General features: G+C 52.6%; 1 protein-coding gene across 9 annotated transcripts in view; it reads right to left on the reverse strand.

Annotated features, from left to right (window-relative positions):
* Positions 1-1,040: 1,040 nt before the first annotated feature.
* Positions 1,041-23,109, reverse strand: part of POLR3E (RNA polymerase III subunit E) — a 28,270-nt gene continuing 6,201 nt past the window's right edge. For 2 of the 9 annotated variants that reach the window (XM_069486827.1, XM_069486823.1), the window contains 19 exons: positions 22,606-22,656; positions 19,283-19,360; positions 18,461-18,576; positions 17,988-18,070; positions 15,648-15,755; positions 15,290-15,339; positions 13,820-13,939; positions 12,680-12,765; positions 12,348-12,392; positions 12,174-12,265; positions 10,735-10,855; positions 8,975-9,056; positions 7,983-8,042; positions 7,740-7,897; positions 7,334-7,395; positions 6,385-6,902; positions 5,199-5,276; positions 2,897-3,022; positions 1,041-2,319 (listed from right to left, as the gene is read on the reverse strand). In XM_069486827.1, coding sequence (XP_069342928.1) covers positions 2,263-2,319; positions 2,897-3,022; positions 5,199-5,276; positions 6,385-6,902; positions 7,334-7,395; positions 7,740-7,897; positions 7,983-8,042; positions 8,975-9,056; positions 10,735-10,855; positions 12,174-12,265; positions 12,348-12,392; positions 12,680-12,765; positions 13,820-13,939; positions 15,290-15,339; positions 15,648-15,755; positions 17,988-18,070; positions 18,461-18,576; positions 19,283-19,339 — 2,019 coding nt within the window. In that variant the 5' untranslated portion in view covers positions 19,340-19,360; positions 22,606-22,656 and the 3' untranslated portion in view covers positions 1,041-2,262. Of the gene's footprint in view, positions 2,320-2,896; positions 3,023-5,198; positions 5,277-6,384; positions 6,903-7,333; positions 7,396-7,739; positions 7,898-7,982; positions 8,043-8,974; positions 9,057-10,734; positions 10,856-12,173; positions 12,266-12,347; positions 12,393-12,679; positions 12,766-13,819; positions 13,940-15,289; positions 15,340-15,647; positions 15,756-17,987; positions 18,071-18,460; positions 18,577-19,282; positions 19,361-19,467; positions 19,745-21,067; positions 21,224-22,605; positions 22,657-23,109 lie in introns of those variants that run through there. The other 7 variants (XM_069486832.1, XM_069486826.1, XM_069486824.1 and 4 more) reach the window with 7 other exon arrangements.

Genomic DNA, 23,109 nt, shown 5'->3' on the forward strand with positions numbered 1-23,109 from the left:
GGAACCTGAGATCATGGGTGCCGGCCTGGGGCCAGGTAGAGTCTGGAGCCTGGGTCTGCAGGGAGAGGGGAAGCCTGAAGGCTGCGTGTGCACATACTGGACTCTAGAGACTATGTCCATGGGGGCTGCGGGGGCCGGCCCAGCACTGGGGTTTACTCAGATGAGCCAGCACCCTGAGTCACAGGAGTAGGCCTGGCATTGAATGAATATGCTTAGGGCCTGTTCCTGAGGCCTAGGCTAGGGGTGCTGACCTAGTGCTGGAGCAGACCTAGAGCCTGGGACTTGTGTGGGCCAACCTGGTTCTGGGCTGGTCTGGACCGTGGGGTAAGCCTCTAAAGCCTGGGGCTGTTTTACTTGGGTGATCCCTGTTTGGGGGTCTTATACTCACTCTTCCTTCCTCCATACAGAGGATCTCTCGCTTCTTCCTTCCTTCCTCCATACAGAGGATCTCTTCCCACGCTGTGCTGCCTCAGGATGGGGAAGGGCTGATGCAGGTAATGTAAAACAGTCCTTCCTACCCTCTTCAATGCATTTGCTGTGCCACACCCAGGGGCTGTAATCTCTCACGTGGTTTCCTTAGCTTCTGTGAAGCCATTTTTGTGCATGGATAATTCAAATTGATGTTTCTGCAGAGGGACAAGTGCTGGAAAGTCCTATTCCACCATCTTGCTAATATTCCAAGTCTCCTCTCAATTTTTTAATAATAATTTCCTCCTACCTTCCGTAAGTTTTTCTTGCTATTTGAATTTAGTGTTTTAACTAATTCCTTTTTGTGTAAGTATTTAAGGCACCAACTCCCTCCGCCCCCAGCCCATGAAGTTCTGCTGTGTGGTAGTGCCGACATTCTCTGTGCTATGCCACATGAGGGTTTCCCCTTTCAAAGGGAGAAAGAAACATTAGTATGTAATAGCTGAGACATACTCTAAATCAATTTTGGCAAGTGTTTACTCTTTCCAGGTTTATGCATGTTAACAAAGAAGAGCATAATATACAGTCAGCCTGTTCAAACTACCAAATACTTATTTGGCAGAGTATGTCCCTATTACATGCTTTTGTTTTTTGGCGAGTGGGGAGACGGCATGGACCATCCTTTAAACCTTCAGTGGCTGTACCATACAAGAGGTGATGGCAAAAGCCTTAATTATGTACCAAAATTCACATCTCGCCCAACCCAGTTTACTCTTACTTTTCCATCTTCCCATAGGGCGGTGCTGTCCAATGCAATAGCCACTAACCACACGTGGCCCCTGAGCACTTAGACTGGGGCTAGTCCAAATTGAGTGCTGTGTGTGTAAAATGCCAGATTTTGAAGACTTACCTTTTTTTATACTATTTTTGATATGTTGATGTTTTAGATATTTTGGGCTAAATAAATACTAAAACTTTTTTATTATTTTAATGTGGCTACTAGAAATTTTATATACGTGACTGGCAGGTTTCTACTGGACAGCCCTGCTCTAAGGAGTTCTCCCTTCCTGTGGAGTAAACGTAATGCTTTGCAAGCTCAGACAGCAGCACCATGATGCCATTTCAGTGTTAGTATTTATTTTAAAAATACACAAAATAGAAATTTTTACATCAAAGTGATAACCTCACTTACATTGTTCCATACTTACCTGGTTTTGTTTGCATCTTTGTGCAAACATTGAGAGTAGATGGATTTGATTCTAATTTTTTTTGCTATGGTTCATGTAAACAGTTGAGACTGCTACATAAAGTAGGTTGTTGTAGAAGGTAAGGTGGCCACAGAAACCCAACAGTAAAACAATTCAGTTTGGTTTGTTTGATGAGATTGGCAGAGGTCTTAGCAGATAGATAATCCAAGACTAAATATTGTCTTCTAGGCATTTTAAATATTAAAAACCTCGAGGTTTTCCTCATCTTGTAAACATAACTTAATGCCAACAAGGTCTAAGTTTACAAAAGAAAATACTAAACCATGATTTTCATCATCCTGCCTGTGTCAGTATACACTCACTTTATTATGAGACTGAAACCAAATAATAAGCAAAATACATGAGGATTTTCAAATTGTACTGCACAGAATGTCCCAGCTGGTCTCTCCGGAGTGATCTAACTTAAGCTGACCCTGCCACTGGCTGAGTGTGATCCCTTCTGTCCACTGGGCCATGCAGTGCCACAGGCCGTGAGCGGGTCAGTTCCTCTTGCTCCGTGTCTTCCGAAGCAAGTCGAGACTCTACTTCCGGCTCTGCCCTTCTTCCCTGGGCTTGGACTCCTTGGGTTAGCGGTCTGCTACTACTGTCAAGACTGTACTGTCCCTTTAAGGTACCACATGCCACCATAGCTTACACAGCAATCCTATGGAGAGAGAGAAGCAGGTTAAGGACAGATTTTTCACAGAATATCGACACTTGATTAATGATTAATGGGTAGAATACAAACGGGAAATCAAGAACTGCCTAACCACACTGCTGTCATAACTACCGGCTACCCTTTCCTCAAATATTTTAAGAGTGTTGAGGGACTATAAAATGAATGTGCTCTGTAAACACAAGATATAAATGCTGTTAATAAGTTGGCCAGAACAAAAGTGCTTAATAAATAGTACCACTGATCTATTAGATGGTATTCTTTTATAAACTAATTTGGACTCTAACCTAGGCTTGTGACCCATAAGACTACAGTGTCCGTAAGAGATTAGTACTCTCGCACGTGCCCCCACACCAGTACCGATCGTTACCGGTTGCTGAAGACGAGCCTGACTGGGGAGGGGCCCTGAGGAAGCCTGAGTTAATACACAGTGAGAGGAAGGGTATCCAACTAGAATCCTCACCCAGCACTGTCAGCTGCCTCCTAAGACGAAGGTAAGAGCTAGTCGTGGACACCCTCACTCTTAAGCCCAAGCCTTTGAGTGTTATGCACAAAATGGATGTACCTTTAGCACTTTATCCACCTCTTGTTTACTTAGATCTTCTCCACACTCTTGAGTTAGCCGAGACTGGATCATGTTTCTTCGTACCCGGTAATTTTTGGAAAAAATCTCAAGCAAAACCTGTCGATGCTTTAGTAGCAAAAACATGTTATTATGGGAAACAATGATCTAAAAGAGAAACATCCCCAAATAAGACACCTAAAGCCATGGACCTAACCCCACATTACAGGCTCTGATAAAATTCCTTGCCCACAGGAGGAGCGCTTGAGCCCAGGGAGAGGAGTTCAAGGCTGCAGTGAGCTATGAACGCACCACTGTACTCCAGCCTGCATGACAGAGACCCCAGCTCTTGATGTATAGAAAGGTATGTGCTCACAGAACAAAAAGAGCTGGTGAAGAGACATCAGCAGATGAGCAGCTTAAACATACTTTTTTGCATGATAAAGCACAGTGACAACCGATTTAGCAGGCAGGGGAAGCCACATCTAAGTGAGAAGACAACGTCAGAACTAGTTTAAAGTCTTGATACACAAACATGCCATTGTATCCATGAAATACGATGCCATAAAAATGCATTATGCCCCAAAATAAAACTTAAATAGAAGATTGAAGCCAGTATGTCCAACATCTGACATAAGTATTCTGAAAGAACAGAAAAAAGGTGAAGTTACTAACTTGTAGGATTTCCCAAGAACAACCCAATTGTCTAGTACAATGATGACCTACCTATATACCAGGGCACATCTGAAATTGACTAATATAATGAAAAACTCATCAGTTTGGGATAAAGGAAAGGATATAGGTCAAATTTAAAGGAGCAAGAAGGGGAATGTCATTGAACTTCAAAAACTCTGAAAATGTAACAGAATGGAAAAATACCTTAAATTCAGAGTAAATGACTATCCCTTAAAATTTTAGTACCAGACCAACAATAATGCATGAGGACAAAAGAAAGCTATCTTAAGAAACAATGCAGATAGCTCCTCTGCCCCCTTAGAAGCTAAAATAAAGCCAGGAAGAAGCCAAGACTAGAAGCCAAACAACAGACGTGGGGAAGAGCCAGTCACACTGGAGGGGAAGACAGTTATCAGAAGAAAGGTATCGACGTTGGTATGTACATGTTTAGAAAATCATGCAAGTAAAAATGGGAAGTGGCATCTGGCCCTATGGTGAACCAATTTGTTAAGTTGAACAGTTTGTTCAGTTACGATGCTATAAACAGCAATAACTGATTTAGCCAAACTATCTACACCTCTGCATTCTCCCAATGGTTGAAAGCCAAATCCTCACCAGCCACGATGAGAAGCCCATTGATAATATCAAGTTGATACTTCTAACAGTATATGCATATTTTCTATTTTAAAAACGGCAGTAACTCTTTTAGTGGTATCTTCTGGTAGCTTAAAAAGGGATCGTCCCTGAGGAGTGGGAGTCAGGTCAGACAGGGCAAATTTCCCCATATAGTCTTACTTGGTTTTTCAAAACTTTTTTTTTTCTTTTTAGTTTGATCAGAGTACTTCAGACTAGGAAACCCAGATGTCCCTATTCTGGCCAAAAGGCCCCACCAGTCAGCTACCTCATGGAGGAGAAGGGGACGGAGAACTCTGGGGGCTTCCACTCACTCCCTTTCTCACCACACCTTAGGAGGACAGACCAATCTTAAGGTTTAGGTGAGTTCACGATGTAAGGAAACCCTCTGGACCTCGGGATCCTTGACTCTGCACTACACACACAGCACTGCTAGCTTAATTCACATTTCTGTTCACTGGACAGCTGTGACCCTCCCTGCCCGGGCGTGACGAGAGGCAAAATGACCAATTTCTCCAACCTAAAACTGCAGGACCTGAGATCTGATAAGGAGTCCTTTTGAGTCCTGCTGTCAGAGGCCACTTGAGAAAGGGATCTCATCAGTGCTTCGCAAGCCCGGCTGGCGCCAGAATCCCCTGAGACACCACCCCACACCTACTGAAGGGAAGTGGATAGTGTGTGTGTGTGTGTGTGTGTGTGTGTGTGTGTATATATACATTTTCCCAACCAATCCTATGGAAAGTAAAGAATCCATGTATTTTTTAAAAGATTCTGATGGAACTGGCCCAGACTGGCATTTCAGAACCAGAGGTTTAGGCTCAAACTATCCGTACAACCAGCCTATTTTGTCAGCAGAGATAGGGGGAATGTTTAACATCAGGAGTGGCTGGAAAATCTGAAATGCACACGACTGCACTCATCTCCCCAAAAGCTCTCGACCCTCCCCGAACCCTCTCCCCTCCAGTCTTGGGGAAGATGGCAGCAAAGATCACCTCACCTGGTCACTCATGTCTCCAGACTCCCAGAGGGCAAACACTTTCTGCTCATCCGGGGAAGCAGCAGTCTGTGGAGGAAACTGAACAAGGCCCAGGTATGAGTTGGTGGTTTCTTTACCACGTGGGTCCACCTGCCCGCCTCACCCCTCCCAATCTGCACCAGCCCAGTTGTAGGAACACAGGTTCCGATCCCAGCTGTGAGGGCCTTGGGCAGCCACACCCTCCATCTGCTTCCTCACCACACCATAGGGAGGCAGCTACCCTCAACCCCAGGGCCTTACAGGGCTCCGGGGAGAGGAGTGTGAAATGCACAGTGAACTGCCCAACTCAAAGCCTGCAAGTATAGTCGGTACGGTAGAAAAGCCAAGTTCTTCTGTTTTTCCCATTAGCCTGGCTGCAGGTTCCCCTGGCCTGGGCACTCAGAACGGCAGCACTCCCTTGGTAAGAGACAGCCATCGCCCCACCTCACACCACTCTGCTGCCAGGTCTGGGCAAAGCCTGGGAGGAAGGAACCAGAACAGCCTCCCTCAGGCTGCAGCCTGGCTCTTCACCTCAGGGAATGGAAACGGCCTCCAACACACCTCCGTGTCGTGGCCCCACCAGGGACAGAAAGCAGTCCCGGGTGCTTGTTCTACCACCCTCGAGGCCTGGCACCAAAAGTGCTGAGAGGCCAGGCCACGGAGCAGGTCCCAGGCATAAGCTGAGGGCGCTGTGGGGAAGCGCTCAGCTCATCATCTTAGGTGAAGCAGAAAGGATTCAAGGAGACGCTACACTGAGGTTCCAATTCCAGCTCTGCCACTTCCCGGGCATGTGACTTTTAAACAAGTTCATTTCACTTCTTAGAATCTGTTTCTTCATCTGCAGACTGCGAAAAGGATCAAATGATAAGAAGTGAAATCATTCCAAACAGTGGCCGAGCTGGTATGATGCCATCAGGGGGTGAGATACCAGGAAGAGGAACCCTGCCCTATCCCAGGCTGCGGGTAGGGCCTTCAGACCCCTCATGTGTAATAGCTCTTACAAAAACCAACGTTGTCGCACACAGCCATCACCTGAGAGCAGAGATTCCAGAGAGCCGGCTGCCCCAGGCCTCTCCCCCGGCAAGCAGCCTTCCCACAGCTCCCAGGTGCCCTCCTGAGGGTGGCTTCCCTTCGTCTGCCCGTCCCAGCAGGTGCAGGCTGTACTTACAGGCACCAATATCTGTTTGCAGCCAGCGGCCAGCACCGTGTCCTGCAGCATGCGGTCCGAGATGCCGCTGAAGAGCGTGTGGCCGGGGGGCAGGCTGGCCAAGTGCAGGTTGAAGAGGCGCTTGAGTTCGCTCAGGGTGAGCACAAACTGTCTCTGAAAGGTGGCCTCCACGAATGCCCTCAGTTCCCGGGCCACAGGGGTGCTGGCACAGCCTGGGGGCGGGTGCCCATTGAAGCTGTCCCCGCCTGCTGCCCGCCCAGCAGGCAGCCCGTTGGCCAGCCTGCTGTTGAGGCCACCACTGGGTGACGTGTCCATGGGCTCCTCTGTGTCCTGCTCTTCCTCTTCCTCCCCTTCCTCACTCACAGGCTCCTCCTTGATCCGCACGCCGGGCAGGACCGAGGATGGCTGGATCTGCTCCTTCCGCCGCTGCAGCTCCCGCTCCAGCAACGCGTGGTTCTGCTGGGCCTTGGTTTTGGCTACTTGGACCCGCTGGTCCCCAGAGACCAGCCGCGCAGGCCCTGGGGGAGGGAGGCAGCATTGCTCAGGAGGCGCTGGGCCCCCTGAAGACCAGGGTCCAGCAGGGGGCCCAGCCCTGCCTTTCCCCACTGCCTTACTCAGGGAATCGAGTTACCCAATGGTGAGGGAAGAAAGAACTAAGGGGAAAAAATCGAATTCCCACGTCCCAAGAGGCAAGCACGGATGGGTTACTGCCACATTCCAGCCAGCAGCTCCTCCTAGGCCCCCACCTTCTATTCACCCAACAGGGCGAGGTCTCGGGAACCCAGACACGGCCCCTGAGGTGCTGCTGCAGGGAAGGGAAGAGGGCCCGGACAGGGTGGCGAACAGCAAGGGCCACGCGACCCTGGTCCAGGCCTGAGAGCTGAACTGCAGCCCTTCTGGGCCAGAGGGTCCAGGGTGGGGCTGCCCTAGCCCAAGGCCCCCCACGCACCTGACTGTCCATCCGGCTTCTTTGGCATGGCTTCCTTTACGAGATTATAGACTTTCTCTAACCTGAAAAGAAGAGTAAACTTTCTCAATTTCAACCGTGTCCCCAGTATCTGCCTCCCAATAACCCTCCCCCCGCCCGCCGCAAGCCCCAGCACATGCTGGTCCCTGATGGCAGGACGGGCATGGAGCACAGCCAGCCCCATGGGGTCCCTCTTCCCCCGTGGGCCTGTCCCAGCAGCGTGCAGGCCCCACGTCCACCTCCCCTCGCCTCACATCCGGGAGGATGCGTGGAGGAGCAGCACGCAGGTGGGCCCCAACGGGCCTGCGCTGCCCAGGTCCACCCGACCGCTCCTCCCCGGAGACAGGGCTGTCCCTGTCCCAACCCGCAGGCTCCGGCAGGCACCTACTTGGCCTGGATGCCGGTCCACAGCATGTGCTGCCGCTGGACCACGTCCGGATGCTTCCTGATGAACTCCCCGTCGTAAGGCAGTACGAACTCCCAGCCTTTGTTGATCCTCACTACAGCCATGTGCTCCAGAAAGTCCTTCACGTCCTCGGCGCAGAGCTGAGCGGGAGGGAGAGCCCGAGGTGAGGCAGAGCCCCCTTCCCCCCGGCAGGAGGCCTGGGCCTCAGACCACGACGACACTTACTTTCGTCACTGTTGCAACCTCTTTCCTGACCACCCAGCGGCTCTGTGTGAACTTCCACATCTGAGGGGAAAAGCAGCACGTTCCAGGAGGCAGCATGGACTGGCTGCCCCCAGGACCCGCCCCAGCCCCACCGAGTAGTTCCTGGGAGCCTGCACCTCATGCGGCGCTGGGTCTGGCTCCTGGCCTGGAATCTTCCCAGGCCTGGGGCTGCGGGTCATGACTTGGGACTCTGAGCCTGTTTTCTCCCCTGGAGAGCATCTGCTGGGCCACCCCAAACACTCCCTGGGGCGGGCAATGCCCTGTCTGGCCCCGGCTGCACCCCGGCCCTCCCTCAGGCTCTGCCCGGGGGCCCTTCACAGTGGGGGCTGCTCTTCATTCCAAAATCGCACAGCCCCCTGCAACCCCCCACTCTGCCTCAGCAGCTCTCCTGCCCCCCAACTGCTTTAGGAAGTGCCTGGGAGAGATGACAGTGGATGTCTGAGAGACGTGGGGGAAGGGACAACTGACTGTCACCTATGCTAACTCACATGGAACCCAGACCCTCTCCCAGGCCCCCAGTCCTGACAGCATAGCCAGAGGGGAGCAGGCAGGAGCTCGGGGGACACCGGCACTCGGCTTGGGTGGGTGACCCTAGGGTGGCCACCTGCTGTCCCCCAGAGACACAAATACACTGCTCAGGCACCTGGACACCAACTACCCAAAGGAGCTAGTGTTCAATCAGGAAGGAGAAAACACAGATACTCTTCAAGCAATGCAAGGGCTGCCCTGTGTGACCAGGCTGGCGGTAGGCACAGCGAGGGGCATGGGGGCAGCGTCCAGGAGGCACGTTTCAGGCAACACAAAGTGTGACACCAAGGTTGAGGAAGGCAGTGTGGTTCCCAGCAGAGGTCTTGGGTGGGGATTAAGTTCTGGATGGGGGCAGGACAGGGCCACGGAAGGACTCTCGAGAGTAGGAGTGGGAGAGTAGGAGGCCAGAGCGCCCAGGTACTTACAACAAAGTCCCGGCCCCTGCAGAGCACCTCGGCCGGCACGCCGCTGTGAGGGCTGGACGAGTCCTTGGGGTACAGGATGTCACTGTCAAGGAAGGTGGGGGTGGCAGGTCAGTCCTGTCCTTAGGCCCCGCCTGCCATCTAGGCTCTGAGCTGAAGCCCAGCCTGGGCCATGCCTCTTTCCAGCATGGGCCTGTACAGGCCTGAGCCCAGCACCTCCCGAGGAGCCTGCTCTGTGAGCCCCACCCAAGAGTTCTTCCTCCAAACCCTTCTCAACCCACCATCCGCATACCGGCCCAGGCCCCTGCACGTTCAGGGAGAGTCAGGGGCTCAGGCCAGGCAGTAACTAAAGGCGGCACGTGCAGCACCAGGCACAGAGCCCAGGGTGGAGTCATGGAGCTCAGCTCTAACCCCAGCTCCTGGCTGCCTTGCTTCGAGACTTCTGGCAGGTGTGTGACGAGATGGCCCCTCCAAGCTTTCATTTATTCATGGCATACATACATATAGGTGGTTCCATTTAACAAGTGACAGTGCCATTGCAAAGGGCTTCCGTAATGGACAACAGCCACCAGGTACTGACAGTCATGTTTACTGGTGAAAGAGCGCCGCCACGTGGCAGTAACGTGAATACACGTTACAATTTGTTCATATTTGGCCAACCAGCTGAAATCATGAGCTTTCTGCAATTACTTTTTTAACAAATTTGGAGCAATTCACATTTTGTCAGATTGTTCACCTTATACTACACTACTTAAAGAAATACATCCTAATAATAACGTATTTTCTGTAATACCATTTAGAATTAACATAATTGAAGTATGCGTAAAACAGAGCCACGCCGTATTTACCAAGGGGCTGCTGTGTGCTGGGCACTATATGGGGACCTGGGGGGACAGCAGAAAGTCAGAACAGTCTCCACTCCCTTGACTGGACGTCTAGCGGAGAAATCACAGAAGAAAAACGACCAACAGGCACCGAGCTACACATTTAAGGCCTAGGAACCCCAGCAGAATATGTAAAAAGAAATTCACACTGAGACACATCTTAATAAAACTGGGGAAAGCTGAAACAAATTCTTAAGAGCAGCCAGAGGGAAACGAAGGGAGATTACCTTCAAAGGAACAGAATTAAACTGACAGTGGCCTTGTCAGCAGAAAACAATGAAGTCAGAATACAGAAAGGAAAATCACCACCAACCCAGAATTCTACACTCGGTAAAAATATCCTTCAAGAACAAAGGTGAAATACACATTTCCAGAGAAACAAAAATCAAGAAAATTCATCACCAGCAGACTTGCATTAAAGAAAATACTACATTCTTAGGCAGAAGGAAATTACCCCAGATAGAAACTCAGAGATCCAGAAAGAAACGATGAGTAAACTAAAAAGGTAAATACGTGAGTAGATCGAAGGAATACTGATTAACCAGATACAGCAATGTCTTGGGGAGATTAAAATATACAAATACAGAAATACCTGCGTGGGGAGGAGGATAAATACATTCTAAGATCTTCGAACTGTCTTGGAAGTGGGTAAAAAGTGGCAATCAATACCAAACTGGGTGAGCCATGAAGGCAAGCCGAATGCTGTAGGGTAACCAATTTATGAGCCAAGGGAGAATAACTTCCGAGGAAGCAGGAAAAATGGGAACATAGCAGGCAGGACAAACAGAAAGTACGGCAGATTTAACCCCAAAACATCTGTGATGGCATTAAATGGAAATGGACCAAGTGCTCCCATCCAGAGGCTACGGAACAACTTACCTCTTCACCACCCAGTTTCCTTGGACTAACATCGCTACCTTCTGGATGCCACGCAGAACAGCCACGGAGTCGATGGACGGGCCCAGGAGGCTCATCAGGTTGGCAAAAGGCATGACCTTCACTGAGGAAGACACAGGAGACGTCAGGCAAGGGAAGGCGGCCTGGCCCTCCCTTTCCCCCACCAAGCATTTGCATGGCTTCAGGCTCACGTGACAACCTCAGAATGTGGACAATAGTAAGAACATCCGTGAGGGGAATAGCTCAGATTCACTGTCTGCTTACTACCTGCCGGGCACCATGCACCTTGCTGAATCCTTCTGAGGATCCTACAAGAAGTGCCTACTGAGGAAGACTGAGGAGTGCCTCAGTAGGAGGGGGCTATTACTACTCAGGCCTGGCCCATGATCACTTGGCTAGGAAGTGGCAGAGCCAGGATTTGAACCCAGGCCCCCTGGCTGCAGAGTCGGTGCCCTTAATCACGGTCTGTTGACCCCCAACCCAAGCAAGCACTGGGCAGGGCCTGGGGAGGTCCTCTGCAGGAAGCCCAATGGCCTGGTACCCTGGTAGCCCCAGAAACAGCAGGGCACACCCCTCTCGACTCAGGCCCGGAGACCTCACAGTGGCATCTCCGGAGCCCAGAGCCTGGGGCTCCACTCTGAGTTCAGGGCTCAGGTCTGCTACTCACCAGCTACAAGCTCCCTAAAGGTTCCAGCCCTCACAGTCCTTTGAGAAGAGGAAACCAGTCCCCACTGTGCGAGTCTGGTGAGGGTGCCACAGTATAGAGCAAGCGAAAGCACTTTATTATGAAAGTGACTCTAGTTCAGCCAGGTGTGGTGGCTGTGCCTCGGTCCCCAGCTACTCGGGACGCGGAGTAGGAAGATCACTTGAGGCAAGGAGTTTGAGACCAGCCTGGACAACATGGCAAGAATCTCTTTAAAAAAAAAAAAATTAGCCAGGCCTGGAGGTGCACACCTGCAGTCCCAGCTATTCACACTGAGGCCCGAGAATGGTGCTTGAGGCCAAGAGTTCAAGGCCAGCCTGGGCGACATCGCGAGACACCATCTCCAACAACAACAACAACCACCACCACCACCCTAGTTCATGTTCACATGAAAGGCTCTGTACTAAGCCCTTTAGAAGCCTCATCTCTGATTCCTCCCATCAGCCCCTAGGAATTATCATTAGTCTCTTTTTATAGATAAATACACTAAAGCTCCGAAAGGTTAGTGCCTGCCCAAGCTCACAGCAGGTGATGGCGAGGATAGGACAGGAACCCACTGCATTGCTGTCGTGTGCCATCCTCCCAGACAAGGGCGGAGCTGCAAAGCTAGGCAGACTCTGGGCAGCAGGGGCCACTGGCATTGCCCCCTGGTCCTCAGACTGTCCCACAGACTCCAGTGGGGCTGGGGCCCCCGAGAGGGCAGAGGGTGGCCACCCACCGTTCTTCATCAGGATCTTGATCTGATCGGCCAGGGGCAGGGTGCGCAGTTGGGCCATGGACAGGACATTGCTGGGGGCCACGGGCTTGTCTCTGTTGGAAATGAAGGTGACGGGTTAGAGGCGGCCGGCCCGGGGGAGGGAGAGGGAGAGGGAGTCCAGCCCGCCTTACTCACTTCTCCTCCTCCTGGCTGGGCGGCATCAGCATCATGAGGTACTCGCTGCGGGGAGAGGGCAGGGGTCAGAGGCCCGAGGGCTGAACCTCATCGGCACCCCCGGGTGAGGGTCTGGGGAGGGGGCGCACACAGAGGCCCCAGCAGCCCTGGCTCACACGATGAACACTCCCACAGAAGGGGATCATTTCTTTCCAGGCCCACCCTCCTGGCCCTCTCCAGAGGACAATGGGGCCCCATGCCCCTCCCCTATGATAGAGAAAGGGCCACGGGCCCAAGGGAGGACCCATCCTGGAGGGACCCTCTCCTGGGGCCCCTGGCCCAGCCCGTCCCACCTGGGTGACTTGACGAGCTCGGTGTTCTCCACCCCACTCGAGCCTGGGCACAGCAGGTACTGGCGCTCGTGCTCAGAGCGGCTGTCCTGTCGGGGGAGGGGAGCATGTGGGAGGAGCCTCAGCCAATGCCCCAGGCCTGGGCCACCCCCAAGGCCGCCTCTACCTTCCACTCCTGCCACTCACTGTCCAGCACCAAGGCCAGCCACAGGACCACGTCCAACCTCCTGAGCATGGCACCCAAGGCCTCTGATGTGGCCTCAACCACCTGCCTTCCTGGCTTTATGACCTGCCAAGCCCCAGCACCAGGGCCTTGGTACCCTGTCTGTAATTTGGGAGCACTACCAGCAATGATAAATAATAGCTAACATTCATCAAGCACCTAAGATGTGCTAGGCTGTGTTCCAATGGCTGTACATATCTCATTCTCAAAATATAATAACTGTGACGTAGGTACTATTATTACTATTCCCATCTTATAGATAAGGAAACTGAGGCTCAGAGAGGTTAGGCAACTTGCCCAAGGTTACACAGTAGGAAACAGCAGAGCATCTGGAAGTCTGACCCTGAGTCTAAGGCTCTGCCAACACAAATCTCTTCCAGGAAGGTTCCAGAGAAATCAGGAGTTGCTCCTCCCTCCCAAAAAACACTAGGGAGCCCTGGCCCCTGGTGTCTTTGGGGGGGTTAATGGTCAATTGCTTCCCTCACTCAGTACACAGTTTCAAGGATTAGGTTCTCACGGCAACACATGAGATGAAAACCGAGTACAGCACCTCTGGGGCACCCGACAGATGGCTGACCCTCCAGCACCAGACAGTGTCCGGCCCGTGTTCCGGGCCAGTGCCGCGTGAAACATATGGACCCGAACGCCAGCCCCGCCGCAAGCCCCGCAAAGTGCCCACACTCACGGGCACCCCAGAGGGCCAAAACCCCAATCGGGGAACAGCAGACTTGCATGTCTGGGCACACACTGGCTAAGTGGCATGGCTGGAATGAAGGACTGCCCACGGGACTTAATCCTCTCCCTGTGGTATTACCGAGCGGCTACGAAGGAATCTGACATACGGAGAGACCAGGTGTCCACTCCGTAACACTTCTGGGCAACAGGGCTTTCCCCCAGGATGCCATCGGGCCCCAGCTCACCCTGAGGCCGTAGTAGTGCAGGTGGACCCAGGGCTCCTCCGCGTGCTTCTTCTGCAGGAACTCATAGGACTGCACGCGGCGCTGGCGGGCCTGCTCTGACTCGGGCCGGGAAAACCGTACCTGGGGGTGAGATAGGGGGAGAGACACACGCTCAGGCCTGTGACCCTTCCTGGGCTGCCTGCAGAGACCCAGGCCCAGCCAGGAGACCAGAGAACCCCACAGAGATGTTTTCGACTCCCTCTTCCTTTCCTGACAAGGATCGTTTAAACCAGTGCCAAAGGCCAGGTGCAGTGGCTCACATCTGCCATCCCAGCACTTTGGGAGGCCATGGCAGGAGGATTGCTTGAGGCCAGGAGTTCAAGACCAGCCTGGGCAACACAATGAGACCGCGTCTCTACAAAAAATAGAAAAATTAGCTGGGAGTGGTGGTGCACACCTATAGTCCCAGCTACTCGGGAAGCCAAGGCAGGAGGATGGCTTGAGCCCAGGGGTTTGAGGATGCAGTGAGCTATGATCACTCCACTGTACTCCAGCCTGGGTGACCGAGCAAGGCACTGTATATATATGTATATATATAAATAAATAAAATCAATTAAGTTCCAACCACGCCCCTCTCTGTGAGCTGCCCAAACAAGTCAGGGAGCAGCTTTTCCTTGCTTTATGCCTGCCCTGCCCGGAGGCTTCGGCTGGATTATAGAATCCAGGGGTGCCAAAGCCAAAAGAGTCTTTAATGTACATGGGCATAAGAATGCCGCTTCTAACAAGGGCCATGAGTCCCAGCAGGGGCAGGGAGTTGCTAAGGTCACACAACAAGCTGCTGAGAGAAGAGGACAAGCTCCCCAAGGCCTGAGCTCCGCGCCCACATCAGGGATGCCAGCAGTCCCCGGGCCTTGAGGACATGTGAGCATCTGCCACCACTTTAGTCATGCCTGGGTACCATCTGCATCAGTATCTACACAGCATTTTTCTTTAAACACTACTCATTTTAACCTAATTATGCTTAAATAGGGAAAACATTATAAACCATAACTGGAAGGTAAATATTCTTCAAATCATCTGTAAAGTTCAAGAATTAACTATGAAAGATGGAAACTGTTCGTCTGGGCACCATGGAGAGGATGGAATCACCAGTTCACTGACACGGGACTTCGGCTGTCAAGATATGGGTCTCCTGGCAGAGACTGTGTCTGCGGGTCACCCGGGGCTCCTGGGCCTTGGCTTCCTGTTCCGGGCGACCCCAGGGGGCCCAAGGAGCACCCATCACACACAGCCAGGGCTTCTGTCTTGTGCACAGCCGTGACAACTCAGGTGGCCCAAGAAGAAGGCTCAGAAAGGATGGGCACTGTTATCTGTCGCACCCCCTGTCTGCGTAGACTCTCCTGGCGCTCGCATCTCCGGGCAGCTGAGCTACAAAAGCGGTCCTGCCGCTGCCCACGCCGCACCCTCTTCCCTCCCAGGGCCACAGCTCACTGTGATCTGCTTCACATCTTCTTCCGCCTCGTCCTGCGAAGAGTCCCCCGCTGCAAGAGAAACAGCCACTGCTTACTGCCTCTAGTGGACTCCCAACTCCCCGTCTCAACCCCAGAAAGAGGTAGTTCCGTAAGTTAGTGGTTCTAAACCGGGGGCAGTTTTGCCCCCCAGGGGGCATTGGACAATATTTTTTGGCTTTCGTAATTATGGAGTTGGGTTCTACTGGCATATAGTGGGCAGAGGCCAGAGATGCAGCTAAGCACCCTATAATTCCATCCCTGCAATACCTTCCCCATGACCAAGCCACCCCGGGAAGATGCGGGCAGGCAGACAGCAGGGCTGGGGACCCAGGGCTCACCCTCATTGGCTGCCTCCCTCTCACGGTGCTTGGCGTCTGCCTTATCCAGGTAGGAGAAGCTGGGCCGCAGCTGCAGGATGCCATGTAAAGGTGTCAGGTGGAGCTCCCCTGGAGGAGGAAGAAGGGCTTGGACCTGACTCTAGAAACTGATGCTGAGCCTCCTAGCTTGGTTCAAGGGAGTCACCAAGTCTCCTGAAAGCCAAATCACCCCCCACCCCTGCCCCAGCCCCCCATCTACAGCCCCGGGACCACCGGGCTGGGGGCCAGTCCCAACTCCACCTGGGTCTGCTGGACACAGCAAGCACACACCCCAGACATGAACCATGAACCTGGACTCTTCTGCTCAAAGCCGCTTCCTTCAGGGCCACCTCCCAGCCTCCCCGCTCTCCTCCCCCAACTGCTCGCCCACACTGGCTATATAGTGCGCTACGAGCATTCCACTGCACTCCAGCCTGGGGAGTCGCAGAGCAAGGCACTGTCTCAAAAAAAAAAATCTATAAATGTACATATATGTGACATATGTATTTTTATATATAGGTATATGTGTATATATATGTATGTATGTGTGTATATGTGTGTGTGTGCATAGAGACAGAGAGAAACATGCCCTGCTCTTTCCGTTCCAGGCCTCTGCCAAGCTACCCTCACTGCCCCTGCCCTATACCCGGATCTCTTCTCCTCATCCTCGACCTCTTCCTGTCAAAATCCCACCCGCCCGTCAAGGAGTCTGCCTGCCAGTGCCAGCGTGGCTGGAGAAGCAGCCCTGCTTGAGCTGAGCACATGAGTGTCTGCATGGTCTGTGATGAAGATTATGACTTTTCCTCATGGTCCTGGCTGCAAGGGACGTGGCTTTAAAGAATTATATCTTGGAGACACTGGGTCAAAACATAAGACTACAGTTACTGGACATCCTACTTTTGATTCTATTCTGGTTCCTAGGTGTTCAAATTAGTTTCACTTATTGTTTTAGGGACTCTGAATACTTAAGCACCTTGTACTTTTTACCAGCTTTGAGCTATGACACATGCGACTCACCCATTAGAAACATACAATTCAACGTATTTTAATATATTCAGAGTTGTGCGATCAGCACCACGATCGATTTTAGAACATTTTCACCCCAAAAAGAACAGGTCAGTGTCCACTCTACTCTCCCCTGGTGACCATTAACCTACTTCTGTCTCTATGTCGCTTCATAACGTGGATATGTTCCGAGAAATGAGTCTTTAGGCGATTCTGTCATCATGGGAACATCATCGAATGTCCGTACATGAACCTAGATGGCAGAGCCCGCGACACACCTAGGCTACGGGGAACAGCCTACTGCTCTGGGCTACAGACCAGCACAGCATGTCACTGTGCCGAGTACTGCGGGCAGCTGTGACACAATGGTCAGAACCTGTGTATCTAAACACAGAAAAGGTATGGTAAAAATATGGCAAAAAGATAAAAAAAATATTCTTTCTTTATATCCTTATTCTACGAGCTTTTTGCTATTTAAAAACTTTTTCTTTTTCTTTTTTTTCTTTTTCTTTTTTTTTTAACTTTTACACTTTTTTGTTGAACACTAAGACACAGACACATTAGCCTGGGCCTACACAGGCCTGGGTCATCTAGACATCACTAGGCGACAGGAAGTTTTCAGCACCGTATCACCGTACGGGACCAGGTACACACATGGTCTGTTGCCGACTGAAACATCGTTCTGCAGCGTGTGACTGTAAATGGAAGCCCACGACACGTGGTCCTTTGTAGCTCGCTTCTCTCACTTAGCACACTGTCCTCCAGCCTCATCCATGTGGCATGTAGCATGTGTCATGCTTCATTCCTTGATAGGCCAAATACGCCACCGCATGGATGCGCCACATTCTGCTTATCCATCCATCAGGGGATGGACATTTGGGTTGTCTCTACTTTTTGACCATCTCAAATCATGTTACTATGAACATCTGTGTACAAATGTTTGTGTGGACACGTTTGCACTTCTCTTGGATAGATGCTACCTAGGAATGGAAGTGCTGGGTCCTGAGTACCTTGTATGTAAAAACAAAATTCCCTCCCAAAAGCTATGTTGTGCTGTGTGTGTGTATCTGTGTTCCAGGAGGGCAATGGCCTTGGAGCCTCACCCCTATTGGATCGGGCGGTGTCCAGCCAAAAGTCCCCAAAGGTGGCCACTTCCAGTCCTGACAATCTGTAATTTCTGTCATTTCCACACCTGCCTGGCCCCCACAAGTGTCTAGTGTTCAGGGGAGGTGGAAGCTGGACCCAGGCTGGCTAAGGTCTCTCCCTGACCCAGCCCCATCCTCTGTCCCTCCCCCTCGGACGCCCAGCCCCGGGTACCTTGCCTGTAGAGCGCAGCCGCGTAACGGGATGTGTTACTGGTGGTCTGGGAAGAGCAGAAGGTCTGCTTGTCCATCAGCTTCCTGGGAGCAGAGAAAGAACCGACGTCAAGAGGACGGAAGCCCTGGAGCCAAGGCCTGGCTGGCGCAGCCCAGGCCACCGCAGGCAACTTCTAAGATGCAACAGCCGGAGACCAAGGCCACAGGGTAGCCCGTGTCTGCCTTGGGAGAGGAGCCGGGGATGAGAAAACCCATGGCCTTGTTTGTGCACCAAGAGGCGAGGGGCATATGGGAGCTCCAGGGACCAGCCAGGTTGGGGGGAAGGTGTGGGGTCCACGACAGGCCAAGCACCCCAAAGGCTGGGACGCTGGTGGGGAGCCCAGCAGTGGGGCGGGAGGGATCACCGTCTGTAAGGCCTTTCAAAGGCTCCTATGTGAACACGGGAGCGCAGAGGGCTTGAGGCCGGGGACTCACGAGGAGTACGTGCTGGTCTCGTCGGCGCAGGCCCCATCCACGTTCAGCGCGATCTGCTCCCCTTTGCTGCGGCAATAGTTGGGATTCAGGGTATCGATGGCCATCTCAAGCTCTACCTGGAGGCACCAAGCACCCCCACCAGCTATGAGGACCCCAAGGCACAGCTCCCCAGGGGCCACCCGTGGACCCGCTGTGGCCACCTCCTAAGATGGTCTCTGCCCAGAAGCAGGACTGACACATGTCCCTCCACAAGGGACCCTGGGCTTCTGTCCACACCTGAGATTCCAACAGAAATGTCCACACAATCTTGTTCGTTCCCTTCTCCACTCCCAAAGATCGAAATTAGGAGCCAACATTTAAAAATCGAGACCTTTCTCATAAAAACCCTTATTTCCAACTTCCCTTGAAATGTCGGCAGAACTGGCAATATTGGAAGAGGACTTCCATGTGGCCGCAGGGGGCTGGAGCTGCAGCCACCGCCAGGGATAGGGCGTGCGACTCCGATTCTCCTTATCCTGGTCACCCCACCCTGTCTAGGTGCTGTACCCTCTTCCTATCGGTCCCGTCTCCTCCCGGGAACCCGACCCCGAGCTCCAGATCACCTTGAGCCTCATCTGCCCTGGCCACTCTGCAGCTGCCCACCCCGTTCTTTCTGGAAAATCTTTCCTTCTTCAGCTTTTCAAGGCCCTGTGAGCTGCTGGTTCTCCTAATTCTCCGTTCACTCCTTCTCTGGGCTTCCAATCCCCAAAGGGTCCATCTCCTGTCCTGCAGCAGCTCCCCCCCAATCACCCCCACCCCAATTCCGCCAGAGGGCAGCCCCACCTTCTGCTGCTTGGGCTTGATCTTGGCTGAGAGGTGCGGGATGTCATCATAGGTCATCGAAGCTGGACGCACAGGGTACTGGGGAGGGGAAGGAAGCCGTCAGAACACCCTGCCCGGAGCTGGGCTCCAGGAGCTCCGACCCCAACCCAGACAGTGGCCAGGGACCCAGGCTGGACAGGCCCTACCATGAGGTCCCCCGCTGGTCTCTGCCTGCAGTCCCCTTCTCATCGGTTCCTCCTGGCTTTCTTCCAATGGGCAATTTTAGGATGTCTTTGACTCCTGAGGGACATGCCTAACCACCAGGAACCCAAACAGGCGCCCTGTGGCTCTAGTAACCCCTAGAACACGGCCGTGGGAGTGAAAAGTAAGGCCTAACCACCAGTCTACAGGCCATTTGGGAGAAGACCAAGTGAAATGAGACCACAAAGAATTAAGAGGGAAAATAAGACTGGACAAATGGCGTGGTGCAGTGGCTCACACCTGTAATCCTAGCACTCTGGGAGGCCAAGGCAGGAGGATCACGTGAGGTCAGGAGTTCGAGAAGAGCCCGAGCAAGAGAGAGACCCTGACTCTACTAAAAAAAGAAAAAAATTAGCCAGCCCCATGGTGGTGGCGCACACCTGTAGTCCCAGCTACTTGGGAGGCTGAGGCAGGAGGATCACTTGAGCCCAAGAGTTTGAGGTTGCTGTGAGCTAGGCTGACGCCATGGCACTCTAGCCTAGGTGACAGAGCAAGACTCTGCCTCAAAAAAGAAAAAACAAATAAACAAAAAGACCAGACAAGTGTTGCTCATCGAAGCTGGATGACAGACATGGGGGTTCAGGCTCCGGTTCTCTCTCCTTTTACAGTTCCCCGAAGAAAACGCTGGAGAGTGAAGGGAGCTGAGCGCCCCATCTCTGGGCTCTCGCCCTCTCATGTAAAGTTCTCTCTGTAAATGGCTCACACTACAATATGCTGCTCCGAAACCTGTTTGTTTCTTTGATTGGAACACACGGGACGCCATCCCATGTCCATCCTCACGATGCACCTTCCCTTCCTGTCTCCCCCACAGCAGGCTCCGGGTGGAGGAGCCACGGTTTGGACTCACCCGCAGCTCTGGCCAGCGCTGCCTGCCTGCAGGACAGCCTCTGGAATGAGCCCGGTGGAGGCGTGGCAGTGCGGAAAACAGGCTCTGCTTCTGGGACCATTTTAGATCAGCTATGTTCTAGCCCAAGGAAATGGTCACTTTCTAAAAGCTCACTTAAATAGCGATGCAGTGACTCCTCCCTGCTTCCTGGGCTAGGGCTGGGGGCAGCTCTGACATCACCTGACCTGGAGCTGGGAAGGTGAGGAATCACACAGGCCTGGCTTCCAGCCCTCACTCTGGCACTTGCTAACTGCCTGGGCAAGCCCCCTGCTTCCCTGAGAGTGAGTGTCCCCACCTCCCAGGGCTGCTGTGAGCATGGAGGCCACAAACGGAGCCGAGGCCAGCACAGAGCCTAGCACACCGTGCACACACTCAGGAGTCACCGTCACCACCACCATCACCGTGCGGTCAATCAAGGGCAGGCCCCCATGCCTGCGGCTACGAAGGCAGGCTCTGGGGCAGCGGAGCCAGGCCTCGTCCAACACACGCTTGCAGCACTCGGCTGCAGCCCTGCCCCAGGCCCCTTGTGCAAGTTAGGGCCTCCCCGTGCCTCAGTTTCTCATGTGCAACATGGAGACACACAAACTTAACCTTTGTTGGGAATGCAAAGTGGTGCAGAATAGCCCAGCAGTTCCTCAAAACGCTGAACACGGAGTTACCATGTGACCCAGCAATTCCACTCCTAGGTATACAACCAAGAGAAATGGGGACTTCTGTCCACACAAAGACGTGCAGTGGCTCATGTCTATAATCCCAGCACTCTGGGAGGCCAAGGCAGGAGGATTGCTTGAGCCGAGGAGTTCAAGACCAGCCTGGGCAACATAGCAAGACCCGTCTCTACAAAAAAAAAAAAAAAAAATTTAAAAATTAACCAGGCATGGTGGCACACACCTGTAGTCCCAGCTACTTGGGAGGCTAAGGCAAGAGGATCATTTGAGCCCAGGAGGTTGAGGCTGCAGTGAGCCATGCACTTGCCACTGCACTCCAGCCTGGGCAAAAACATAAGACCCCGTCTCTTAAAAAACAAACAAACCTTGCACATGAATGTTCATGGTGGCATTATTCGTAACTGCCAAAAAATGGAAACAACCCAAACTGCCATCAACTGATGAATGGATACACAAACCATGGTATATCCATACGATAGAGTATTATTCACCTATAAAAAAAGGAAATACTGATACATGCTACAACATGGGCGAACCCTGAAAACATCACGCTAAGTGAAGGAGCCAGTACAAAAGGCCACATATAGCATGATTCCATCTATACAAATGTCCAGAACGGGCAACCCACGGACAGAAAATAAGGAGAATGGCTGCCTGGGGCTGGAGGTGAGAATGGGGTGTGGAGTACATGGGGACCGAATGCTAATAGGTTTGGGGTTTCTCTTGGAGGCACAGAAATGTCCTAAAATAGACTGTAGTGCTAGTTGCAAAACTCATGCATAGACTAAAATCCACTGCATTGTACACTGAAATGAAGACATTGTATGGCATGTCATTTATATCTCAATAAAGCTGTTATAAAAATATAATGATAACCACCATAGGGTGATTGTGGGATCAAATGAGTTATGTAAAGTGCTGTAAATAGTGCCTGCAGTCAGTGCTACTGAGCTAGCATATAGCCACACGCTAGCCACTGTGATAAGCTTCTGCACCAGCAGAGAGGGGAGGGGTAGGGGTGACCACCTCAGGGCACAGACCGCTGGCAGGACTGAGGGCTCGTGGACTCCGCCTTGGAGCTGCTCCAGAAAGCCCCATCTCTGAGCCTCCGTAACTATCATGTGGACTCATCCCATCCTCGAGGGACCCTATGAGGCAGGCATCATTACTGTCACCACTATGCAGATGAGGAAACTGAGGCACAGAGTGGTTAAGAAACTTGCCCAAGGGCTGGCAGCTAAGTCGTGATGGAGTTGGATCTCTCGGTCGGGACAGTCTGACCCCAGAGCCCAAGCTTTAACCACTGCACCGTTCTGCCTCTCCTGTGTCACCTCCGGTATTTACACCTTTGAAATGAGAGACTAACATTAAGCCACCCACAGGAGCAAAGAGAACTGTCCTATCACACACTCCGTCCACACCAAGAACCCTAAGCAAGGCCAAGGTTTCCCACCGTTTCTCGCCCGGCTTCCTGCCTCTCCCCACCTGTGAACACTTGCTTTTCCCCTTCACCTTCAAGTCCCAGTTACCTGAAACAGATAGAGCTTCTCTGCCAGACTCTTGGCCAAGTACACGTCGATCTGGGAACAAGGGAAGAAGACTTAACCAGGAGGCCGAGCGCAGCGTCCCCCTGCCCCGGGACACGCATACTCCTCGCACTCCAGTTAAGGACTAGGGGCTCGGCGGGGTGGCTTGGGGGAGAAGAAACCAAGTCTTCAAACTGCACATGCCCAGGAATCCCTCCCGACAGCTCCAGGGGCACCAGAACAAGAGTTCGCCTGGCCCTTACCCAGTTCACTGCAACCCAGCAAGGACACATCCTCCCCTGCTGCCCTGGTCAGGTTAGGCTGGGCAGGTGAGGGGGGAGGTGAGGACGCACCTGTGCGTGTGTTGCCTCTCTGTGCCCTCCCCCTCACCTATCCTGGACCAGGTGGTCTACAAGGCCCCCCTTGACCGCCTGGGCCTATTTTCTTCCTTCCCAGCTCTATCCACGCCCCGCCCCTCCACGCAGCACTCATCTTCCGGCTTCCCCT

The sequence above is a fragment of the Eulemur rufifrons genome, chromosome 14 (genome assembly GCF_041146395.1).
Source record: "Eulemur rufifrons isolate Redbay chromosome 14, OSU_ERuf_1, whole genome shotgun sequence".
NCBI classification, from domain to species: domain Eukaryota; kingdom Metazoa; phylum Chordata; class Mammalia; order Primates; family Lemuridae; genus Eulemur; species Eulemur rufifrons.